Below are 25,561 nucleotides of genomic sequence, written 5' to 3'. Positions count from 1 at the left end.
GATTGGATATTAGGAAAAACTTCTTCACCGAAAGGGTGGTCAAGCATTGGAACAGGCTGCCCAGGGAAGTGGTTGAGTCTCCATCCCTGGAGGTATTTAAAGAACGGATAGATGTGGTGCTTGAGGACATGGTTTAGTGGTGAACTTGTCAGTGATAGGTTAACGGTTGGACTCAATGATCTTAAGGGTCTTTTCCAACCTTAACTATTCTATGATTCTAAAAAAAAGGCCTGCTGCAGAGGAAAGAAAACATAATTAATTTACCCTAGAAGACTTCCCCAAAGTTACTGCACTGTTTCTCCATTTCTGCTTTGCCAAACCTGTTCATATACAATGTGTCTTTCAAAAGAAAAGCATTATGTCTTGCATAATACCATTCTCATGTATTCTTATGGTTTCTGCGTGAGGTCAGGAACAATTTTCCCCTACCTCAAAACCTTTTTGGCTTTCTGAAATACTGATAAAACCACTATGTGACTTCCTCCTTTCTGCATTCACCTGCTGCAATGTTTGATGATACTGGTCCCAGATCCTCCCTCAAACAACTCCAGTTTGTGAGTTCAATCAGGTTTCTAATGCTGATTTACAGTTCACAATGTCTTTCAAGCCAGCTTTTTTTGGCTTGCTCTCCTGCAGTCTGAAAGATTTGATCCTGAAATGTTGTGTTGGGTGGTTCTTTATTTCAGTGTCTGTCTGAGGACTTGAAGAACTGGTGAGCCAAGTCACATGCTTCAGAGTTGACTCACACTGAAGGGAAGAAACTTTGAGACTTGAACTTTTATTGCCTATTGCTGTATAAAAAAATTCTGCTTGTCTTGTATAATTGAAAATCATTATTAATAAGCACGAGATTGGGCTGTGATACTGGATATATTTAAATAATGTTTTGAATATTTGTGGTTTCTCTGCATGCTATATACTCTGTTTCTTGGGACTGTGCCATTTTAAAATGATAGAACTATGGCTTTGCCAAAGTCTTCTACCCTTAGATCTCTGTGGGCATGCTTGTTCAAACCAGATTCATCATCTACTGTTTTCTTTAGAGGGATTATGACTGATATTTGTCTGGCAATCACTGTTAAGTAGATTCATGCCTTCTGTAAAAATTGTATCCAAGATATGAAAGTGAGGGCAAGCACCTGCTTTGATAGTTCAGCTCTCTAGTCTCTTCCTTTAATCATATGTCAGTTCAGTCTATTATTCCCAGATGAACACTGTTTTCCATTCTTTAAAAGCAGAGAACTAATGAGGGAGATGAAATGAAAAAGGAATACAGCACAACTGCAGTTTTATATTTACTGCAATAGGAATTCTTAACTGAGTAGTAGAGCTCAATTTGTTTCAGAAATATATCCCTCAAATATTTCTTTGCATTCAGAAATGATAATACTTAATCTGATTGCATACCTTTTTCATATTTGCTTTCCAGAATGATTTGGTGAATTAGTTTTAGAAGAGGATTTTCTGGTGAAATAGTGAATTGTAAGCAAAAACTTCAGGCTATTTGCAGAGTGTAGGTTTAAAGCTTGAGATTGCCAGAGCTCCTGTGACTAGCATAATTTTTAAATCATGTTACTGCCTTAGTTACGAAATGGAAGGAAAGCATATTAGCTGTATGGTCAACGAAAATATTTTGAATTTTGACTGGCTCATACTTAAACTGAACAGAAAGCAACAAACCGGGAATCATTCAGTTCCAATGAGCAGGTGGTCATTTTGATAAAAAAAAATGGAGAAAGCTGTGACTGCTCAAATATTTGTCAAGGTTAGGAAAACTAAATTCTTTGTAGGTTCTTCTTAGCATTATTTCTTTCCCCTGGCAATATTGGGCTTAAGTCTAGACTGCAAATGGGAGAGAGGTGTGAAAAGTTCCATTGCAGATGACAGAACCGTGCCTTTGCTCGTACTTGGAATCTGGTATTTGAAAAACACGCAGGTAATTTCTTTCAGTAAAGAGAGCTGCTCAAAGTCAGCAAAATCATGGAGACCAGAAAAAATCAGAAGATAGTTTGTGATTTTCAGAGGGGTTTTTATATATATATGTGTGTGTGTGTGCGTGTGTGTGCGTGTGTATATATCTATATCTGTGCATCTATATCTGTGTCTTTTTACTCTTCCAGAAAAGAAGCAGCTGATTTCTACGTAGACCATCAATCAAAACCTTTTTATAAGTATGTATATCAGTTTCAGCTTGACATGTATTAAGCTTATTTATTGAATACACAGGATTCATTTACCATATTTGGTACTGCAGGACCATGGGAAAATCAGTACTTGTCTTAGTTGAGTGGAGCCCTTTGCAAAGTATGCACCCCGTTCATCTTCCTCCAGGGACAGATCCTTATTTCAGCTATTCAGTGTTTTAACTCACACTCTTTACAGCCTGATGATATCAGGGGAATGTCTTTGGTCTCTCCGAAGTGAAAATGCCCCTAGCAAGGCGAAACTTCAAAGCCAAGGGAAGGAGCATCTTCAGGATCAGGGTGGAGCTTGCAGGTAACGAGAATTACGAGGGAACACTTAGCTGTGAGAATTGATTTGGTAGCAAGTACCCCAAATCATAAGTAACTGAAAGGATAGAGCATGGGCAGTTGTTTACTGTACTGCTACCCTTGGACAAAATGTCAGACTTCCATGATGCTCCACCTAACGTGAAAAACCTTAGCTGTTCCATAACTGACCAGATAGATGCTTATGACCCAGAGGTTGTGTCATTTCTTCTTTGCCTGAAAGTGCCAACAACTTTCTTTTCCTCCCTCTGGATTTGGTGGTCTACCTCTTTTAGGAAGAGGGTGCAGCTCTGCCTTGTGTTTTTCAGCCTTATTTGAACCCGGGTTTGCGCTCACTTCGTCAAAAGACCTGGTTTCAGTACTGTCATGAAGTGCTTGAGTATTAGGATCTGCCAGCTGCTCTTCTGCAACAGCCGCTGATTTATTGTGGGTCCAAACTTCATGGAGACATGGCCCCAGGCTATGTCTGACCATTTTGGAGATCAGAGGAAGAATTGCCTTTTCTTTGCTGAGTTGAATATGTTGATAAATAAGCAAGAATTTTGCCTGTAGTGTTACTTCTCAGATGTCTATCTACACTAATGGTAATTATCTGAGGAACTGTAGCCTTTATCCACTCTGCTCTACTTGTCTCCCATCCTACATACAGTCCTTTTGGCTACATCTTTGGTATAGGATTTTTCTCTAAATTAGAAATAAATAGTTATAAAGCATTACAAATCAAATAGAACAAGAATCTTCAAGGCAGTGAAATGTAAAATCTCTGACTCATATTTAGCGTTGTTTTGCTTGTCTTTACATTCAGATTTAGTTTGCAAGTTCACTAGTCAATGTAAGTCTAGTGAATAGTAGGGAAAATAGCAGTTCTACTTCTTTGGAAAAGAATGTTTTTCATATTAAAGAATTTAATTTTTTAAATTTATTTAATATTCAGGATTAGTCTGCACAGTAAGCAATGTTGTAAAAATTGCTTTTTTTCTCTAGTGTATGTATTTGTAAGCCATTTAACTGTATGCTAAACAAGTAGTCTCTGACCAGCAGAACCTGAGTTCCAATGCTTTTCCCTGTGTAGTTTCTTTATGTTTATGTAACTTTTCCTAGTTTTAATATTGATCCTTTAGCAAAGAACTAGTAGGATTTCTCTTCTCTTGTTGCCCACTGATCATTGCATAAATGATCATTAGGAAGAAGATGGTTGGAGAAGCATACATATCCACAATTGTAATTTGTAAAGCTCTTTTTCTGTGTAAAGCTCTTTCTTAAAAAAGAGCTTTACAAAAAAAAAAGTAGTACGAAAAGCATTGAGTCAACTTTATCCTTTGTTGATTCTGTCCAGACTACACAGTGAAAAGGCAAGCTTGTTGGTATGCATGTTTTGTAAAGATATAGAATTATAGTTATGGTGATTTGTTTAGTTTTTAAATAGAACATTTGTGTTTCCAATTTTGGGTGACAATCTCTTCTTACTCAGATTCATCCCATTAAAATCAGTTGATTTCTGCTTATGCCAGGATGTGGTAACTCACTTTGTGGCTAAGTCCCCTCTCCCCTGCAAACTTTCCAAATCGTGCTTCTCCCTTCTCTCCCACTTTGGATTTTGGCTGGGCAAAATCCACGGGAGAGATCCATGGGGCAGTGGAGCAATCCATCCTGACAGTACTGAAGTTGTGTCGGTGGGGAACATGCATGGGTCATGTTTGAGAATCCTGAAATCCTGCTGTCCAGAAGAGACATGCTTAGGAATCATTCCTGTCAGACAAATGGTTAGCAGGGTCTCTTTCACTGTTGCCAGTACTGATCTTTTAAAAATTCTTTTGAAATCTAACATACTACACGGTAGCTTGAATGAGTTTCTATTATCTGGTTCTTTTTCTACAGCCGTAATAAGGAGGGAATGTCTGCACATGACCTAGTCCAACCTCCTCCTTCAAAGCAGAGCCAACTTCAAAGTTAAATCAGGTTGCTCAAGGCCTTGCCGAGTTGAGTTCTGAGCATCTCCACTGGATCGTGGTTTTGTTGGTTTTAATTTGTAGCGTGGATCACCATGTGCTGTTTCCATTTTGCAGTGAGCTTCTCCAGTTTATAACGAGTGGTCCCATTGTTGCTATGGAAATCTTAGGAGATGATGCAGTTTGTAAATGGAAAACATTACTGGGGCCAGCAAACTCTGCGGTGGCTCAGACTGATGCACCAGACAGCATTAGAGCGAACTTCGGACATGATGGCCTAAGAAATGCAGCTCATGGCCCAGATTCGGTTGCTTCAGCTGCTCAAGTAAGTTTTTGACTGTTTGTTGACTGAGGTTTATTTTTACTTTATCTGGTAACAGCTGGGTCAGGAATTCCTCATTTTTTTCCCCACTTGAGTTCAGAACTAGTTTAGATATTCTTCATGGATCCTTTTTAGCATGGAAAAATAAGCTGTCTGAAAACAGAAATCTTGTTTATCTCTGTCACAAATGAGAACCTTGGGCACTTTGATCAGGAGAGCATGCCTGCTCATTTTTAATGTCTTCTGTACATCACAAACATTGAGTTAATTGCATAGGCTGCATAATCTACCTATAGCCTACCAACGCTGGTCATAAAAAGAAAGGGATTAAACAATTAAATCCTTTTGTGCCCTCCTGTGTTTCGCTTATCTGTTCTCCTCCACAGTTCTCACCAGTCCTCTGCCTGCAGCCTATTTTCCTCTGCTGTTATTGTTCAGAATGAATAATTATGAAAACAGGCCACTTTCTAGCGCTTCGTGTTTTGAGAGGTAATACAGTGGGCTTGGAGGAATTTGGTTCTCTTTTGCTTTGTTTGCACTGTGTCTTTCCTTAGCGCTAAGAAAAAGCCCTGGGACTGAGTGATAGATATTACCAGCATTGAGGTGACTGTTTCTGTGCGTTGTGGGGAAGATATGCTGATAAATGATGGCAAGAATAAAGTTTACCTCATGATTGATGGGTATTGTGATGTGATATCTTAGCTCTAGACCAGCAGGGAAAAGATAACAGTTGTTGCTTCCTTGATCCCAGTCTTTCCTCTAAATTGGAACAGCTGCAATAGCACAGCTGGAGAGAGACCTGCCCCGGAATACCTAATAAGCTGCCAAGTACCATATACTAGAAAATATACGTAGAGATTATATCCTGGTGATGAGGGCAGAGTTGGTCAGCCTCTTCTTCTGGCGGGCTGTTAGGCTGAGTGGCATAGCAAGCCAACTGCGAAGCGTGGGCGGTTTTCTGCCGGTCAAGCACTCGTCTCGCTTACCTGCACCGTGCCTGGGCTGCCGGATCCTCTCCGCGTGCCTCTGGTTGTGACAAGAAATCATATGCTGGCCCTGAAGTACTTTTTCTGCTGGCAAGCTTGATGAAGATGGTACAGTCAGAAAGAGTCTGGATGAAATGGATCTTTTCTGATGAAGGAGAATTGTAGTCAGAAAAGTCTTTGTAGTTCTGGTTAAATAGCTAGATGTCTTCATATATAAGGGGGAAAGTTTCTCTCTGTTCCTGTGTACTGCCGTGACAACTGTGCCAGCTTTTGAACCGAGAGTGTAGGAAAGAGTATTTATTAGCATAAAATTTTGATGAGAAGCATAAGTATGTGCTTTGGCTTAAGTTTGTTGTTCTTTTTGCGTTTCATTATTTTTGAAATGCTGTTTGAAGGCCCCATTCATCTGCAGCATTATTATATCCCATGATTATTTTGCTGAGCTTTTGCAGGTGTGTGCATCTTTGTAGTGTTACTGATACCAATCTTCAATAAATCAATAAAAATTGTGAATTCAATACCCCTGTGCCTATTTTAATTTAGTAGGCCCAGTATTATATAGCAGTTGCCATGGAAACTAGTTGGCTATGCCTTGGCAGAAGCTTTGCTGAAAAGAAAGAAATAGAAGATAAAGGGACCTAAACAAACTCTTCTGAAGGAAATCTGAAGTCTCAACCGCATTGAATGAATGTATTGTAAACTGAACCATTAGAATGGAAGACTGCATTGCTCTTTTGGGAGCTAAATGACAAGTGAAAGTATGCCTCTGGTATACTCTAAGCTCATGCCTCTCTGCAGGCCAAATTTTGGAATTTCTTTAGATCAGGAATAAAGGGAAAGGAAAAGAATTTTCTTTTTAAGGCTCCACTTGGTTATAGTTCGGCATTTCATTACCCTAGTCCTTCAACATTATTTAGTTACTTTCCTTTTATGACTTAATGGATAAAACAAAGCGTTAAATATTGTAACTATTTTGCTGCCTTTTCCTGGCTGCTTCTTTTAGAGTAAACATTAGTTAACAGAGTGGGACAAGGTCTTTGAAGCATGTGGCATTTTATCAGTAGAAGGATGTAGGAAATGAACCCTTTTGTCTCGGATATGCCCACTTAAAATGTGGATTATTTGCTAGGAGAAAAACAAAAACCATTTTCCCTTCTATTGAAAGGTCCATTAGTTTGAATTGTATAATTGTTGAAGTAAGGATTACAGGAATCGTCGGAGTGCCGCAAGCTAAAGACTGGGAGATAGCTTAAGTCTATTCCATCTGAATTGAGCTACTAAATTAAATGAGACAATTTCAGGAAATGGCCTTTAGCACTGCTACTGTTATACAGGAAAAAATCAGATAAATTCAGTAGTAGTATTTCCAGGATATTATTATTTCCCTTAAATAGAAATTTATCAATTCTCTTACTGAATTTGACCAATAGGTCTGAAATGGAATCTGTGTTTTGAGCATCTGACTAATGTTAATTGGCAGATTGGGTAACATATGTGAATAAATGGTATGGAAAAAGTGTGAAGCTGGCAGTGAACAGTGAAAAAATATCACTGAGGAAAGAAACCTGGCTGTCAGGCTCACCCCAGTATAGTCTAAGACCCCTGCTCTATGATACCTGAATAGTGATGGTGGAAAGAAAGGAAGTCATCAGAGGCAAAGAGGTTCTTTTGATTCATCCCAAAAATCAGAGCAATTGAGTTCATCAGCTTCAATTCAGTAAGATATAAAAAAAAAATATAGGGTCGATAAGGCATGAAGAGTGAGTCAACAATTTTAGACAAAGTTTAGTTGTTTAAGACAAATAGAAAAAAATTGCAAACAAACGGGATGGAGGTCAGTTTTGTATATGGAAAGAAAACGTACTGATAAGTGGATAGGAGTTGCACTTTTGCTCATATAGTGGAAAAGATGATGTGAAAAAGGGAAGATAAAATATGTGTATATGAGAGTGGATTTGGGAAAGATACCAAGGAAAGAGAGTGAATTAGAAAACTGGGAACACCTCTAACAAATGATTGTGGCAGCAGCATTTTGAATGCTCTGAATGGAAATGGATTGCATTGCAGAAGTGAAAAGAAAGACATTGCAATAAATATTCAAATCATGTTTTTATGATTGTAGCAATGGTGCGAGAGAGGGAAAGATATATTTGAGAGAATATTATAGGGAAAAAGTGTTTGTAGCACAAAAATCTACAATTAAGTTTTATCTTCTGTGATTATGGATATTTCAGATATTCTTACTTATGATAAAAGCTGATGTATGCAGCTAGATGAATCTAAAATGTATTCAATTACAATTGTTTTCAGGAGCTGGAGTTGTTCTTTCCCTCCAGTGGAGGTCGTGGACCAGTCAACAGTGCAAAATTCACAAACTGTACTTGTTGCATTATTAAGCCTCATGCAGTTAACGAAGGTAAGCAATGCAGATAGTGGAGGTGAAAGCAATGTGTGCTTCATTGTATCCGTGATCATTTCTGTGCCCTTTTTGGGGAGAACGAGACTGCAAGAGCACGGGGTATATTTCATAGTACGCGCAAAAGCACGCAGATACGTTGTCTTTCATACACCTTTAGTATTTCTGCAGTTCGGTTCCATGAAGAGTGGGTCGTGTGCTTTCCATGTGGATACTTGTTAATTTCAGAATAAGAAGGGAGAGGTGAAAAAAAGAGGGATAAAAATATACATGGGATTTGATGAATCTTACTGTGACAGCTTACCATGTCCTTGCTCCTGTCTGCCCACCACGCCCACCTGCTGGAGGTTAGCATCCTCACAGCTGAGTGAAAGCAGGACACTGGCCATGTTGCAGGGCCTTCCGCTCACACAATAACACATTACGTTAAAACTACTCACAAAGGGAGATTTGTGCTGATATGAATCCTATTCTGGTGAATGCAGTGGGGATGGAAAGTAGAAAAGGCTTGTTTACTCTGTGAAAGTGAGCCAAAGACCTAAAGCATTTGTTGGACTCCATGATGCTTTCTGTGCTAGAGAATGCCCCATGAGCTCACTGTATGAGTATTGGAAATGTTTAATGCCCAACTGTTAACCATGCAAAAATAATCTCACTTTTGTGTCCTGTACTTAGATACTGGAGCATGTGTAGGAGCAGTGAGTGCAGGCAAATATTTTGGCTCTGGCAGTGCAGCAGTATTTTTGAGCGCAGAATAAATATTGCCATGTGAGAGCATTGAGATTTTTCTTAATAAGATGCAGAGCACACTGTAACATTTTAATCACTTCTCTGTGGATAGCTGAAATGGAAACAGCAGAAGTGGCCGTAGCACTTTCCAGACCTTTCACACCTCAAGTGGGATGTCTGGAGAGCTTGCTGAAAAAAAAAAAAAAGGCTTTCACAAGAAAGAGTTGCACTCACTGCTGATAATATGCCTGTTATCTCTTTGAGGCCTTGCATGGTATCTGCTACTGATAAGTCTGCCATCCAGCAAAGACAGAGTGATGTTCCTTTTACAGAAATATGGGCAACAGCTGGGTCTAGGATCTTACCTAGCTAAATGTTTGCAGAGGACAAACTTTTCTGTGGCAGGATTGTTCGGGTCCTTAATTTGATTGTGAAAATAGCAAAGCGGATGGCTTGGGCTGTGCTTTCTTATAATTAAGATATAATTTCTATTAAATATGGGGGCTCAGACTCTCTCTTAGTCAGCTCAGGTTGTCCCTTCCTACTTTTAATCTTCTTCATTTCTGTAGATTTCATAGTGCCCTGTCTGTTACTTTCTTTTTTCTTGAACTTCTCAGAATTTTTCTGAATCACCAAAGGACAAATTCTGGCTCTGTTTGCACTCCCCTTTGGGAGCATGGGTGTCTGGAGGAGGTGGGGGTGGTGAGAGAGAGAGGTACGGGTACAGATAAGCAGAAAATGTAAGTGCACACCCAGCTTTGCAATGTGAGCGCTAGAGAGACTGGACTAGAACTGAGTTTAATGTCCACTGTATAGTCCTTTTCTCACACCACAGAGGGCTGGAAAGGCAGACCACAGATGCCAAACAGCAACTAAAATTTGAAAGACAACGTGTACCTTGTGTGAGCGTTCTCTGTCCATGCAGCTTTGATTACTACCCTCAACAGAATGAAGAAATCAAAACTGAATTTTCTTCTCTAAGTCAGCAAAGCATTTTATCAATTTTAAATTAATATCAAGAATGATGGGATTCAGGGACTGGCTATGCTTTTACATCACCAAGCTCTGTTCTTCCTGCCTGTTTTCTCCAGTGTTACTTTGAATGCTTCAAAAGCCACAGGTGCTGCATCTCTTAAAGAGATTATGAGACTGCGGAGGTCTTGTAAAACTTTCCAGAAGTCTGGCTTCTGACAGGGAGTTGGGCTTAGGGAAGGGAAGAGTCATGGTGGCTGAGCAGTGGCCTCCTCCTTTGGCTGAGAGCACTGGTGTGGCTTCATATTGCAACTGGACTGGTTCCAGTTTGCAGTTTAAGGTGAGATGAATCCTTTTTCACAAGGGCTGCAGGAACTCTCCAACATCAGCCCAATGGGCCAGGAATGTCTCAGGGGAGAGGATTTGGCTTTCTTAGCCTGTCCTCCTTCTGTCTTCCTTAGTCTTTCTCGTATTCTTCTTCAGCCAACTTTTGTGAGTAACAACAAAAATATCACGGAGTGGCGTCTCTTCTGGTACACTTGGTCTTCTTACAAAGCACTTTGCATCATCACAGTTGGAAGAATCATGCACAACAGAGTAGAGAACTGTGTGCTAGCTCTGCAACAGTTTTTGGAAGTCTTAATTCCAAATTTACTCTCTTATGATTAAACTGCCTGTTGTAAAGTTGAAGGAATGTAGCCTTTGCCTCCTATAGATTTTAAAGCTTTTAAAGTTTTTGAGCGTGCTGTGTGGCAGTGGCAGGCTGTCTCTACAGAAATGCCACCATTCCTCTTTCCCTGTGGGGACTGTTTTGGAGTCAGGGAATAGCACGCTGAAAGGGTTTGGGGGGACTAAACAATCTGCTCGGAAGAACTCCCAGCTGCCTGCCTGAAACAGGCAGACAAGAAGGGGGAAGCCCGGCTGTAGGGATTAGAGAGCAGAGACATGGCAGTGGAGCAGGTTGGCCCCATGGACTGTGGATCTGTAGGCAGAAAGTTTGCAAAAGGAAGGGCTGACCTATTTGGGCTCAGCGATCTGTGACAGAGCGGGACGCCCTGCTCATCTCATCTCCCTTTTAATGGCTGTTAGCAACTGTGTTCAGTGATACCGGAGACATTCTGGTTATACCAGCAACATCTCCTGTGTCTCAGTTGAAGAAGGTGCTATAGCAACTAGTAAGCTGCCCTTTTGGCAAAATGGCATGTAGTAGACTGCGTGGTCTTAGAAATAAGCAACTTGCTTACTCCCAGCAACAGTGCTTCTGGCTGTGGCTGTCCACCCTGCTATTTCTGGTGGGGAGAATGTAAGTGGGAACACAGCAGCTGGAGAGGAAAGGAAATCCTGTATGGCCATTAGTGTAGAAAGGTGGTTTGGCAGAGGCAGAATTTATGTGGGTCAAAGCAGCAGAGCCTCTTACGCATTGCAGATTTGCTCCACAAATTTTCACTATTGAGTATCTAAAAATAAACCTTTTTGCCATTTCCTACGTGCTGCTGAGGCTTTGAACTTGATTATCTAATTACCATGAATATAATCTGCTCATCACACATCTACAATTACATGAAGTTTCACTTACATGCTTGAGCTTATACGGAGCTTTAGTCTTTATTTCTGCAGAAACATTTGACCGAATTAAAGATTTGAATTTTCCCTTCCAGTCCTTTTTCCCAGTGTTCCTTTTTCGTCCAGAGTCTGTTGCATAACTGATTCTTAGAAGGAAAAAATCTTCTATTTTTCCATCCTGGAAGATGGTTTGCTTTAACCACAGCTGTAAGCTAGGAGGCTTTTCAGTGAGCTTACCTTGCTGTCAAAAGGCTGGATCTCACCTCTAGGTTATGCTGATTAATTCTCGGACAGAGTCCTTTCTTAGAAACTGACTTTGATTACCATAGAGGGTTCCTAGGGTTCCTATCCAGCGACAAAGCAGTGGAAAATCACTGTTGGTTTTATCTCTGGCCTTGCTGCCCCTCATCTGTTGCTAGGCAGCTGCAGCAGCGCAGCCCAACTACCTGCAGCAGGACCTGGCACAGCGCTCACGCACACGATAAGTCCTGTGAGCGAGAGTACCGCAAGCGTCTGCCGGGCTGCAGGGGAACCCTGGGGCCTGATAACGGGTGTCAGGGGAGTTACGTGACATTTAACTTCAGCGGTCAAGGGTGCTGGTAATGCTGGAGGGGTGGTATCGCCGGCTCTCTAGGAACATGCATCATACGTGCCTCTTAAAGAAGTAAGGCAATAGCTATTTTCTCAGTCCGGTGTCAGCGTAACGTCTTCTGTGGAGGATCAGAGACGGGAAAACAGCTGGGAAGGCCGTTGAAGGCAGTGTAGCCTGGTGCTCCGGACTAGACAGCTTTAGCTCATTCTCTGGCGGCTCCTCTCGGTGGAGATGAAGCACTTCCCTGGCTGGCTGGGAGGTTGGCAGTGGTGAGGTGGTTGTATTTTAACTCTGAAAAGGGTTTGCAAGAGCAGTCCAATTCCTCTCTATTGGGAGCTGAAAAAATGCAAAAGCAACCCGATGCTACTCCTTGCAGACTTGCTCTGACCAGAGGCATGTTGGGGAGGCACGATGTGGTTTGACCCCTCTAGAATCTGCCAAGCTTTTGAGTGTCTTTTAGCCGTCTCCTTCTCTTCTCCTGAGACCAGTTTTCAGTCGAGGAGGATGGTAACTGGTAAGCACAGCTCCTCAGTGTGTTGATTACGATTGTAGGGCTTAATATATTAATAATCGAAGAGTTTTAGTGTGGATTCATGTTCTGTAACCCACTTGCTTCTTGTGCTTGGAGCTTCTGATTCTTCAGATACAAGGTCACAGTTGCAATCATTTAGACATTCTCTTTTTGTAATTCCCCTCATTTTAGTAGATCTGGAGGTGTTGGCAGTAGTGCTCAGAAGCCAAAATTGTAAATGCACCAAAATGGATGAACTTCAGTTTAATGCCCTGAGAACAGTTATGACTCGACTGTTTTGTCAGTAGATCACTGGGTGGGATTAACTTTAATGTATTTATGTGTAACAGTTTAGTCATGTTTGCTGTAGGAATTAGAATTTGGCATTTCATGACTGGTTTAAAGTTTCTTTGATGTGGCTTTTACTTTATTCCTTTGAAAAATGAGCAGGGAAAAAAAGATGAAAGTAGTGATGATCAGGCTATAAAGACTGAGGTCAGAAGTTTGTAACATTTCACGTTTTGTACTTAGGTTACAGCGCAGAGCTTGAGAGGTGAAATCCTGCCCTCCTTTTCTGCACTCCCAAGCTGAGACATGGGTTCTCCTAAAGTCAGAGTTTTGTCAAGAACAAATTTGGGGCTAGAACTGTGCCACGAACTTGAAAAGCAAAACTGCTAGTCAGGAATTCATTGGACCTGATGCAAACTGAAAGGCCTGCCTAGAGGCAAGGAAGCCTCTACAGTCTTGAGGGCTCCTAGATGTGAGACTGGCTACCCAGACAGGTTTGTTCTCCTAGCATGTGTTAAGCTTGAGATTTTGCTTTAACATTGCTGGTAAGTTAAACCCCTGTCCCTCTTTTGTAATTAAAAAAAAAAAAAAAAAAATTACAGTGCTGTGTTCCACATTATTCCTCAACTAAAATTTAACTTTCATAGAAAACAAAAGGAGCAGGAGTGGGTTCTTCCCAAGTGGAAAAGGTATTCTGTGGAAATATGGTCTTAGACCTGTTCTGAGTGGATGATACATCTTAGAGAGCACTCCTATCTTAACTTAATACTTACTGGACTGCTTTAGAAATTCATGGACCTTTATATTGATCAACAAAATGCTTCATGACAGATAACCATAAGAATCATATTTCCTTATTTATGCAAAGACTTAGAAAAGATTTTAATTGAGAGAGTAGTTCCTTGCTGCAGAGACAAACCTAACTTTGACAAAAATAATACCAAGGACAGTAGTTCAGTTTCAAGCGGGTACAGAAACAGCATTTATTTATGTAAGATCTCAAATGAAGTTACTTTACAAGAGACAATGGGGAGAGAAGGACTAAAATCCAGCGTTTTAGTAGATTGTATGTCTGACTGCAAACAACTGAAAAGCTGTTGCTGACACGCAATATACTTATTGCTCTTTGAAAGAGAGAAGGCATCACTGTGAAAATGTCCAGTTGACCTCTGTAGTGTGCTAAGGTGCAAATCTGTCATCATTCTCAGGACTAGGTATCTATGTCATTGGTTTTTGTCATGATGATTTGTATTCATTAGATAAGAATTTTAAAATTTGTAAACAAACTGGAAATTGTTGGTTTTTTTTTCACCCTGGGTTTTTAGACATAAGTTTGAGTAACTCATTATTTTGCTTTTCAGGAAACTTAGAAGTAGAACAAGGTTTTCAGAAAGCTGTTTTCTCATACTTGAGAAAAAATGAGGAAAGCAATTTTCTCATAAGTAATCTGAAAATATATCTTCTGTCTGTGATAAGTATTCACAATAGAAAGGTGAAGTGCAGATGCTGTGGACTTGACCTCATCATAGGCAGAACTTTTCTTTGTATTTTGTCTACAAGGTTGAGTATAAAGGGGCATCAGTGATAGCCTTGATACCACTTGACAGTTAGAAGTCTGGAAGGAACTATTTGAAGATAGAACCTGGAAATGGAAAAAAAAGTGGGATGAACACAAATCTTTGCAGATGCTTCAAGGTAGTACAGCAGATTGTTTGAGCTGTGACCTCTGGATATTCTCACATGCAATATGGCAATCTGTTGCTGTAATCATGTGAAAAATACCTAGTAAAGCACTACGCTTTCAGATGCAGGTGTGTTTTTGCAGACAGATTTGCCCAGGCAGAAGACGTATTTATGCACAATTAAATGCACTTTGTTTCTTATGTTTTCCTTGACTACATTATATATAGGGTGCTAAAGTGTTTGGTGGTGTCTGGTGGTGCTGGGTTTTTGGTTTGTTTGGTTTTGTTCTCTTTAGAGAACCTAGGAAAAAGTGATTCAAATAAAAGCAACCTACTTTACCACTTTATCACCATTTTTTAGAAAAAAATTTAGCTTCCATGAGAACAGTAGTCCATCCACTTCCACCTGTGTTTTAAATTCTTTGCTGTAGTCGTAATGATGGATACTCCTTGCTTGGGATGTTTGTTTTTGAAACCAAAAACTTGATTCGTGGTTTGAATTCTTCTTGATTACTTCCTGCATAAAGTTTTAGCAGCTTGGCATTGGGTTCCCAACAGACTGACTTTGGATTTCAGTGACTAGTGGGGAAGTGGCATTTATTTTTTCAAAGTATGAAAAATACATTTTATATTTGAATTGATTAAGGTAGAGGGAGACTGGAAGTGAATCTGGAAATCCTTTCTGGTAGTTTGAGACTGGAAGGAAGAGGAGGAGGTGTACTTCAGAGAAAAAAACCAGATCAAATGGCACAGCCAATCCTTACTGAAGCTTATAAGTATCCTCCTACTACTGGAAAGAGAGTGTTTCCCAATAGTGTTCAGTAGAATTATATTAGTGGTGCTCCTGTTGCTGAAAATCATCTCTGTGCAGGGATGATGGTGTTAATATAAAAAAAAAAAAAAAAAAAAGAGATTAGGAATGAGTGTTTTATTACTGCATTGTGGGATTTTCATTCTTAAAGGGTTAGAGAAAAGTTAATTCTAAGAGCGGTCTGGGGAATTTCAGGCTAATGAAACTTCTTTCATACCAAGGAAACTGATGAATCAAGAGTCTATTATTTCATTTAAACCACTTAGATAGTGGTGATATGATGGACATTTACCAGCATGTCTTTTTTGAAGGATTTTGCTGCTTTGCTGATCTCTGAATTCTTTAAGTATGCTTTCCATAAAGGAAGGTAAAACAGAGCCAGGTAGTCTAATTCACTTGAATATCAGTGCCTTCGTCAAAGTCCCTTGCTGTTAGGAAACCAAAATTTTCCTTTAATGAAGTAATTCGTACATTTAGATCGGTGCAGCGTAGGCATCTGCATAGCTTTAATGTTTTCCTGAACATTGGACTGGACCTGAGCACGTCCGATTAAAAGGGCTTTACAAGTGAAATCTTACCACCCATCCTTGGGCCAGTTCTTGTCAATATTGTCATTAATGACTGGGATGGGGAAGGACAAAGCATGCTTGCAGATGGTACCAAGTCCCTACGACAGTTTTGGAGGATGTGATTAGAATTCAGAACATTCCTAATGAACTGCAGAAATGAAGCAATGTGAAGAAGATGAAACTGAATATAAACAACTGCATAGCACTACCATGGAGGAGGGAAAATAAATGCACAAATATAAAATAGAGAAGAAGTGGCAGGGTATCAGTGAAAGGTCTGTAGAGAAGTGGTTGGAATAGTGATATATCATAAGCACAATCGGTGCTCACAATGTTGCACACACTTTGTTTATGTTTTTTTTCAGTAACTAGTGCTGCTCAGTGCTGGTGAGAACCCAGCTTGTGTACCATGTCCAGTTTCTGGGCACTCTGTTTCAAAACTAACATCATCAACCGTGAGCAAAAAGAATAAGAGATTTAGCCAACGAAAACTTGATGAAAACTTGAAGAGGCAGAGAAGAATGGGATATACAGCTTTCAATGTGTAAATTTGGAAAATACGTGCATATTTACTAGTTCAGGTGAAAGAAGATTTAATCTAATCATTAAGGAAAACTTCAAAGTATATCACTGGCCTGATATCTGAGGATGTAATGGAACCTTTGTTCCCAGAAGTTTTTGAGAACATTTTAGAAAAATTTAAAAAATGAAGCCATGCATAGGCTAACTTTACTGTACCTTGGAGCAAAAGATAAATATTTTGAAGTCTCTTCTCTTACTGTCCTCGTAAGGAGAAAGGCAAGGTATTGGATCTGAAAAGAGCCAACACACAGAATGTAGGAATATGTGATAGTCTTTTGCCAAGTGAAAAATAAATGATAGAGCTTACAGTATAATTACTATTGATCTAGGACAGTGAGTTGGCAAACCTTCCACAGGAAGTGGAATATAAAATTAGTAAAGGCTGGAGCAGGTTATAGGGGATCTCCTGAGGGTTTTAACCTCCAGAGTTAAGTTAATTGACAGTGCAATAGTAGATTAAAATTATTGTTTATAATTATGGGCTAATGCACACTACAAGGCATAATTTTAACCATTTCCTCTCTGTAACTGTAACCATTCATGAACAGTCCCAGGCACAGTGTTCAGTAGGGATAACCAGAAAAAACAAAGAAATATTAGTAAGTATACGAACGGTTTGAATTGTAAGATTGAATACCATCATATAATCCAGTGGTACAGCCCCAACTAAAATATCATGTTTAGTTTTGTTCACACTCAAGAAATAAGCAAAAGTAAATGAAAATCGTTATAGCCATAGAAACATTCTCCTGGCCAGAGTGATTGAGCATATTCTTTTCAAGTGAATAAAAAGCAGAGTGGATGTGCTAAAGGAGTACGAGATAATGAACAACCTGAAAGAAAGAAGTAAAAAGAAAAACAAACCGGATATTTCTTTTTAAGCTTTCTTTTAGCACAAGAACAATGAAAGCCAGAAACCTAAGCCTTTCTGGTTTTTTGTAAACATACAGCTGTCAGTTTGAGTTCAGCATAACTGTTGCAGAGGTATTGATCTTCTCTTTTTAAGCTTGCTTTCTTCCTCAAATTCCCTTCTCAAATGGCACACACTGCACAGCCAAATTGCTGGATACTTTCTATAGCCTGGCTGTGATCTTTGACTTGAATTTCTATATGGGGTTTTGTATCTGAATTTTAAGTGGGACTCTTCCCATCTGTTCCCATGCAAGAACCCCCAGAACAGGTTTTTTTTGCTACAGGTTTTCATCGTTTTGTGTCTTAATGCCCTGTCTGGCATTCACAAGTGTGGTCCTGCCTTGTTCATAGCGGTTCAGAAAGTTGCAGCTGGGATTAAGCCTTTGAACCTTCCATCCCCTTTGAATCCTTCTATTGGTTCCTGTTCTCAGTCGCATCAAACCCTCAGCCATTTTGGTTTCAAGGTCCCCTAAGATTTACTGGCTGTATGCGTAATTTTTCTTGTGCTAGCAAAATGCCAACTTCTGTTCTCCACTAAAGCAGTGGTGATGCTTTTTGTGTTTGCCCTTTTAGTATTTTCAAATTAATATTGTTTGTAAAGATTTTCACCAGTGCTGCAGTGTTGATAGAGTTCTCCAAAAATATCTGTAAAGCTGCCCTTCAAACTTCTTAAGGTTCTTCTTTAATACAATGCCTAGAGAGAAATGAGGAATGATGGAAAGCCTTGGAGTCTATCACTATGAACAATATTCTCTCGTAATTTCTTCATGTGTTCCTCTCTGTGTTCTGTCCTTCCCCCCGCCCCGAATGACTGGATATCCTTTTTTCCTACAGTGCACAGCGAGGCTGGGAGATCAATAGCTGCAGATTATCACTATGGCCAAACTTTTGGGGAGTCTAGAAACGGTGTATTTATGTTGCATAGTAAGAATGCCTAGAGTTGCGTTATTTCTAAGCAGAAAAAACTCTCTTCTCTAAGAGAAAAGATAGATAAACCTTGCTCTTCAGAGGATAGGTTGATCAACTGATGGGAAGAAGGGCACTTTTTGAGAAGGACATGTGTCAGCTTCCTACTGCACAGTGTTTTGCAACACCGTGAAACAGAGAGTAGTGAGAACTTCAACTGAAATACATTGCAGGAGAGCCCAGCTCTGAGTCCCACTTCTTCCTCTTTTGGAATTCAATAAGGACTTTGCTCAGAGTCAAGCCTGATCGTGATTCTCTGGAGTTTTGGGACAGGACCTTAGCACTTGGCAATAAGGAATTAGATAATTTCATTATACTATGAAGCAAAATTGCATTTTAAAATGTCAAAAACAGACATGAAATGAAATTGCTACTTATAGTTAGTGCTACTTTAAGCATCTGGTACCGGTTACTTCTAGAAGTATGTTATTGGATTAGGTGCGTCGTTGATCTGATCAGTCACAGCAGTTTGTGTATTCCTGTCAGAAAACGGTTGTTGTTCCAGAGGAATTATTTTTAATTATTGGAAAAGAATTTTAAAAAATGACATATAGAGGTTGAGATGAGGAAGCTAGTTCTTGACTTGCTTTGAAGGCAGTCTGCTGCCTTGCCTAATAAGCTTTTAAGGGTGGAATGGTTAAATTGGGAAACAGGCCAAGAACAAAGGGAAGAGAATGTAACATCCCTAGTCCTAGGGCTGGTGGTTCATACTGCACTGAGACTGGCAGGTCCCGGTAACACAGCTGTTACATCCCATTAATTGAAGTGCTGTTAGGTTAAAAGTGACTTTCATGAACTGTTTTATTTTATTCTAATCCATAATTCTGCAAACAGTTGTAATATTTTTCAGTCTGATGTCTTCCCTGCTGCTTTCTGCTTCTTAATGAAGTACAATTTTCAAATATTGTGTGTTGTAAAGCAACAAATTGTAGAAGATCAATGTAACTGATGAAGTCTTGGTGCCTTATCATTTTATCTGATTAAAATATGTTGGAAGATTATATGTCCTGATTAGATGCGTAGTAACATAATGCTGCCTAGGAGACATAAAGCATGTGCAGACTCACTCTCTCTCTCACTCTCGTATTTGTTAGGATTAGTACTAAATTCTCCCAGTTGTATTTAGTAATTCTTGTGATTCTTTTGTGCTTTGTGACTGAAAATTCATCATAACTGGTGCCTAACCTGCAGCTTTGATTTGGGTTCTTACTGTAATCACATTTTAAACATGCACTGCCCCTGCTCGAAGGGTCCTTAAAAAGTTGTTTTTTCACTACAGATCTGGATTTTAAAGTTGAAAACAAATTGTTGAAAGCTGCTGAAATGTCACTCTATCTAATTAGTTGTTGTTCTTATCCTCAGCCTTATCTGCTCACAAAGGAGAAGACATGTCCCAATTCAGTCATGCAAGTGGCTGAAAGCCTGAAACACATCCCAAGCCGAGCCTCGAGCTTCCACTCTTCTGTTGCTTGGGGATTGCCTCTATGGCTTTTTGTTTCTATTTCGGTTCAGGTTGAATCTGAAAGGGAAGCGTCCCTAGGAGAAGTGATACCTGTGTTGCCTAAACTGGGACACGGGAGGCCAAGTCACTGGATTTGTAGATCTGTGCTGCAACTGGCAACTCGCTTATCCTCCTGTGCCTCAATTCCCACGTCTGGGAAGTGGAGCTAACATCCTGCTTTGCAAACATAAATGAAATCTCATGCCTCTTCCTCAAGGCAATTTGAATTTTTTTGGCAAGGCATCTATCTGTGTACAATGGTGACAGTAATTCCTTTGGTTAAGCCTTCTGGGTGTTGCAGTCGTGGGCAATCTGTTTGGAGCAACAAGGTGCTCTGTTGCTCTGATGAGTGAGAGTGAACTCAGCAATACAATGTAGAGGAAAATCTTGATAGGTTTATCACAGTTAATTATTAAATGAACGTTGTATTAAAGACCTTTATGTGAAATACATTCCTACTTTGATTTCTATCATTAAAGGAGCATGTCTCCTCTCTACAGAGAAGAAAAATCTTAATGACTTCAGTAGAGAAACAGCCCAGAAAGCTGAATGTTTGAGTCCCCCTTTGTTTCTCTAAAACATGGATTTTGCTTGCAGCTCATAAAACTGCCAAGGACAAAAGTTCTGTAAAAAGCAGATCTCCATCGTACCCCAGAACCTGATACCTGATGAGTATTTTAATTAGATTCTTGCCAGCTGTGAAGGCCTATGCGAGCGGCCCATTCTTGACTGATGAAGTGTAAAATGGAGATCTGTCACGCAGAGCAGCTTTCTCATACCGAGAGAGCCTTGTCCCTGCCAGTGGCGGTTGCCATTTGTCTGCCACTGCCCTTTCTTCCCTCTTTATTGGTTTCTTGTGAAGCAGTTGGCTGGAGTATTGGCTCTGAAAATTGAGAATGAAGAAATGTTTATGCGCTGTCACAGATTATTTATTCATTTAGTTATTTCCTGAATGATCCCCAGCCAGTCACTTAAGTGACTTTATAAAACTGGCCATTCGTCTCTGAAGTCATGCCTGTAGGCTGGCTGCCTCCCTGGAACCTGTGTGGGGAAGCCTCTGAGCTGCTCAGCCTTTCCAGCAGCATGGACAAAAAGAAATTAGAGGTCTGGTTTCTCTCTCGGACGTGGTCTTGCATTTCCTGGGCAAACCTGTCCAAGTCCCTTCATTTTGCTGCTGCAATTACTTTTTTTTTTTTTTTTTTTTAAACCTTGGAAAAAGGGGAAATCTATTTTCCTGGTTTCACAGGAGTGTTACAAAGGAACTTTTAGCAGTGCTAGTGAGCCATGGTGTAACAGTATAGTGGGATGGCAGGAGCTGCACACCTGCCTCTGCTTGCTTCCGCATTTTGCAAGCTCCAGGAGCTGCGTGGACTGAGCGCGTACCAAAATCTCAGGTTTTCCCTTTAGTAGTTTGAAGATTTTTTTTGAAGAAATACGCACTGTTTTAGATGCGGAAGGTTTTTCTACCTAAACCTTAATGTGAAAATACAGTGGGGGATACTTCAGGGACAGCTTTTTTTCATATTAATTTGTAAATACAATTTTTGAAAGACCTCCAACCATCTGTCTCATTTACTCAGAGCTTCCACTGACTTTTTAATGTGGTAGGAAGCTCACCAATCCTATGCCACAGGTATTAGCAGACTGTACAATTTAGGTCTTGAGCATGCTAGAACCTAGATACCAGATGTGTTTTATTCTCATCTACTAAATTCATGGAGTGCTAAAAAATCCTGCAATTTAAAGACTAGTTAATAAAAGGATTTAATGACCAAGAGTCGAATCCTGCTGTTGTCATTCATTACAGGGTATTCTTCTATGATTAATTCTGCTCTGAATAAATGTCCAGAAATGCATAGTTTCTCACAAATTGTACTAGAGGATAGGCATTTATATTCTGTAAAAACGGTGATTCTATGAAATTCACTCACAGAGAGTACTGTGCTTGGCTGACATAATCTTTCAAATGGCCTGATCTTGTAAGCATAGGCAAATCTAAAAGACACATTCAGTGGAAAATCAGTGGTTCTTGTTCTCCGAAGTTTAGTGTTTTGTTTTACAATGTCATTCAGTCTTTGAGGATGCATTCTGGAGAGAATAAAGCAAGCAATATGGTCAGCCATAACATATTTGTGAGTTATAACCTTAGAAGCAGTAGGTTATTTTGCACTATTGTGTTTTTCCCATAAAAGACATGAACTTTTGTGCTGGTTTATTTGGAATATTTATTATCATCCTGCATTGTTTCTAGCTTAAATTAGGACCCCCACTCTGGTGAACGCTGTGTAAAACCAGCAAGATAGGCAGCCTGTGACCTGAACTTAATTAAAAATATAAATCTTGATCTTGAAGCAACTGATTGGTTTGCAGTTGATCTGAGAAAAGCAAAGGCTTCACTAATTGCCTTTTTTTGGTAGAAGTTCTTTTCAACAGCTGCATGGAATTTAGTTGTTTGAAATCATCAACATATCGTTTCAGATAGAACACAGAGTATGTGAACTCAGCTCTGCTCTCTGCTTCCTCTCACAGCATTACGCAAACACTGCTTTTTTGGTTTGAAAATAAGTGGTGTATTGGCATAAATACCTTCCAGTTGTAAATTCTGCTTTTTAAAATTGAATACTGTCTTTTGTGTGTTTCTTCAGGGCTAGCTGGAAAGATTATAAAAGCCATCATCAATGAAGGATTTCAGATCTCAGCTTTGCAGATGGTAGGTTTCCTTTTGTGGATGTTTTTCTGATAAACAGAAGTTGGAGAAGTCCTGTGTATGCTTCACAGCCATGCACAGGTGTTTTCCTGCAATACAAAACCCTTGTGCAGACTGTGTAGCAATATTTTGGGTTCAGCACTGTCCTTGTGACATTTGTGTTTTATTATTTGATTGATCAGCTGATCTGTTTCTTGTTGCTTGGTGACCTTGAGCCAAGACACTTTACCTCCTGTATCTCAGTTTCCCTATAGTTAGAAGGGGAATAATATCTGTCTCTTCTGGAGCAATTTGAGATATCTTTACAAAAAGTACTAGCTAAGATTAGAGAAATGGTTGTTAATATCCTTCTTCAATTTTTTTTTTTAAATAGATACTTAGTATGAATTTAGGGGAAGGTTTTTAAAGATACTTAAAGGATTTTGACACCCTGATCACCCTCAGCAGTTAAAGGAAGTTGGCACAGAGATTGTTCCCAAGAGTAGTCCTGTAAGTCCTGCCCTTTGATTTTTGTGAGAGTCTGGAGATCTGAAATCCCCCAATGACTCAACCCCCCACCACAAATGAAGAATAGCCCCTTTTCTTTACTATGCACCAAACAGATCCTCTTGCATATCTTAGCGGCATCAACCAACACTACGTTGTCTACTTATATTTAAGGTGGAAGAAGATGCTGTGTGCTATGTTGCCTGTGGCGTCATTGTCTAAGTTGTTGACAAACATCATGTTGCAGCTGTAAAGCCATTCCTTTTACCTAGTAAAGCTTAAAAGAGTATTCTGAATGTTTGCTGGTTAAGAAAGGGTGTCTGTCTATTTTTTTGTTGATGTTTAAGGCAGACTGGCTAACATTTTTGTTTTCTTAGTTCAACATGGAGCGTGCAAATGTGGAAGAATTTTATGAGATTTACAAAGGTGTCGTCGCTGAATATGTGGTAAGTATAAGTTTGAGAAGAATTTGTTTAAAAATAAAATATGATTAAACAAGGAAGCGGTCACATCTTTCCTTTTTTGGGATTGTGATAGGATTTCTTTTAGGAACCTGGTATTGACCAGTTCTACCTTGTTCTCAGATGAACTAACTCATCTTGAAAATTGTGCTATGTTGTAAGAAAGGAGACTCTTTTGTGAAAATTGTTCAGCCAAGGAATTTGTAAAATACAACAACTTGAACACCCTCCACCTCCCCTCAAATTTTATTTTATTGCAGTAGAGCTATGAGAATGTGTCACATCTGTATCTTTGTTTGATTTGATATTGCTGTAGTGGCTTGGACCAGAAAATGTATTTTTTTATTTTGTTTACAATGGGGCTGCTGTATTTGAATGCTTTCCTAATGATATTTTGAGCTATTCTTAAGTTTATTGATCTGACTTTTGTGGATCTTCAGAAAATATAAGAAGTTTAAGATATGCTGTAATTCTAGTGGACATCTGAGACTCTGTATATTATTATGCCTTGTTGTACTGTCACATAAAACTTCCTGACTGCAGACAGAACAATGGGAATACAAGACGACGAGCTTGCATTTCTGTATCACCTTCTGTCAGAGGATTTTGGTTCATTTTACAAATAGTAACGAATTTAGTTTCACTGCCATGCTGTATACTATGCAAATTATCCTTAATTTTTAGATGGTTAAATTATTAAAAGTTTTCTACACAGTTACTAATATTACTCCAGACAGTTACTAATATTACTCTGATAATGACATTTTTATTTTCTTCCCGCCCCCTTATGATTGTTTAGTCTAACTTACTTCAACAGGGTCTGTAGATTTGTCTTTAAATCGGTTGGGAGTACTGTTTAGTTCGCTCCCAGATTGGGGAATACTCTTAAAGTCTCCTCTGATAACACCATTTTTGACAAGGACCAAAGGAAGATTGGACAGGCAGACTTGTAGGTATGTGGCAGAATTCAAATATGGTAATATATGACCAGTATTTCAGGGCCCAAAGAATTCCGTGGGACTGCAAAAGTCTTTGCTTTGAATCAAATTGGAAATTCTCTACCATCTTCTGCAGCTCTTTTGTACAATCTCTGACCCCCTAATAAGTTGCAAATTTTAGTTATATGATTTAATTGGAGTTACTCAGAAGGGCAAGTGGCATTTAAACAGAGTAAGTCAATAAATAAGATACGTTTTAGATGGGATTTGAAGAAAAGTGAGAATCTAGAGCTCTGTCCTGCAAGCCATATGTGCTGGATGCACTCAGTTGAAATGAAATTAATATCTCTGTGCACTCAGGATATCTGTGAAACAGGAAAACGTGGGAAAGCTAATCATGGTGGTAAAGAGATCCAGGGACAGCACATATGGGAACAGCAATAGATATTGTCAGTGCAGGCCAAATAGGAGGAAGTATGTTGCGAAATAGGATAGTGAAGAAAGAATATGACCTCTTATATCTGTGACTCAGAACCGTCTGTTTTGATCTGAATTTTATTTATCATTCCAAAATAACCTAGCACAGAAGATACTTGGCATCCAGAAATCCTTTTCAAAAACTGTACTCCTGTTTCTTCTGGTTACCGCTTATCAGTCAGATAAAGGCTTGACATTGTATATAAAGGACTTTTCTCTGAAAAGAGAAAGCTGAACAATTGCCCAAAATTTTAGCTTTGTTGGTATCTCCTGCATGGGATTTTGCATGCTATTGATTAGTTTTTGTGCTGTTTTGCTTTGTATTTCCTACTGTAGCCAGAACAGAAAATGGGGAAAAAAAGGAGGGATATTATTTTGGGTCAGCTCAGAATCCACTTTGTTAATCAAAAATGCTTGAGCTTGATCCAGCTCCAGGAATAGTTTTGGTTGACCACAAGCCATATTATTTGATGAATAAACTGTTTGCTAAAGAAAATTTGATTTAGCTGTAACTGGGAGTCCTACCAGAGAAATGGTGTCTGCTATTTAAATTCAACTCTGGGCTTGATGAGGCTGTCTAAGGTGGACCAAGCTTGTCTCACGTAGTACCACGTGCCTCTGTGCTGTAGTT

At 39.5% G+C, this 25,561-nt stretch overlaps 1 protein-coding gene across 2 annotated transcripts in view; it reads left to right on the top strand.

The window, feature by feature from the left end:
* Nucleotides 1-25,561, top strand: part of NME7 (NME/NM23 family member 7) — a 95,023-nt gene that overhangs the window by 33,318 nt on the left and 36,144 nt on the right. For both annotated transcript variants that reach the window (XM_082305102.1, XM_082305101.1), the window contains exons 5-9: nucleotides 2,121-2,171; nucleotides 4,577-4,784; nucleotides 8,078-8,183; nucleotides 22,507-22,571; nucleotides 23,432-23,500. In XM_082305102.1, coding sequence (XP_082161228.1) covers nucleotides 2,121-2,171; nucleotides 4,577-4,784; nucleotides 8,078-8,183; nucleotides 22,507-22,571; nucleotides 23,432-23,500 — 499 coding nt within the window. The remainder of the gene's footprint in view (nucleotides 1-2,120; nucleotides 2,172-4,576; nucleotides 4,785-8,077; nucleotides 8,184-22,506; nucleotides 22,572-23,431; nucleotides 23,501-25,561) is intronic.

Source organism: Platalea leucorodia (genome assembly GCF_965183815.1).
Source record: "Platalea leucorodia genome assembly, chromosome: 2".
Lineage (NCBI taxonomy): Eukaryota > Metazoa > Chordata > Aves > Pelecaniformes > Threskiornithidae > Platalea > Platalea leucorodia.
This window is presented reverse-complemented; position numbering and strand designations above follow the sequence as displayed.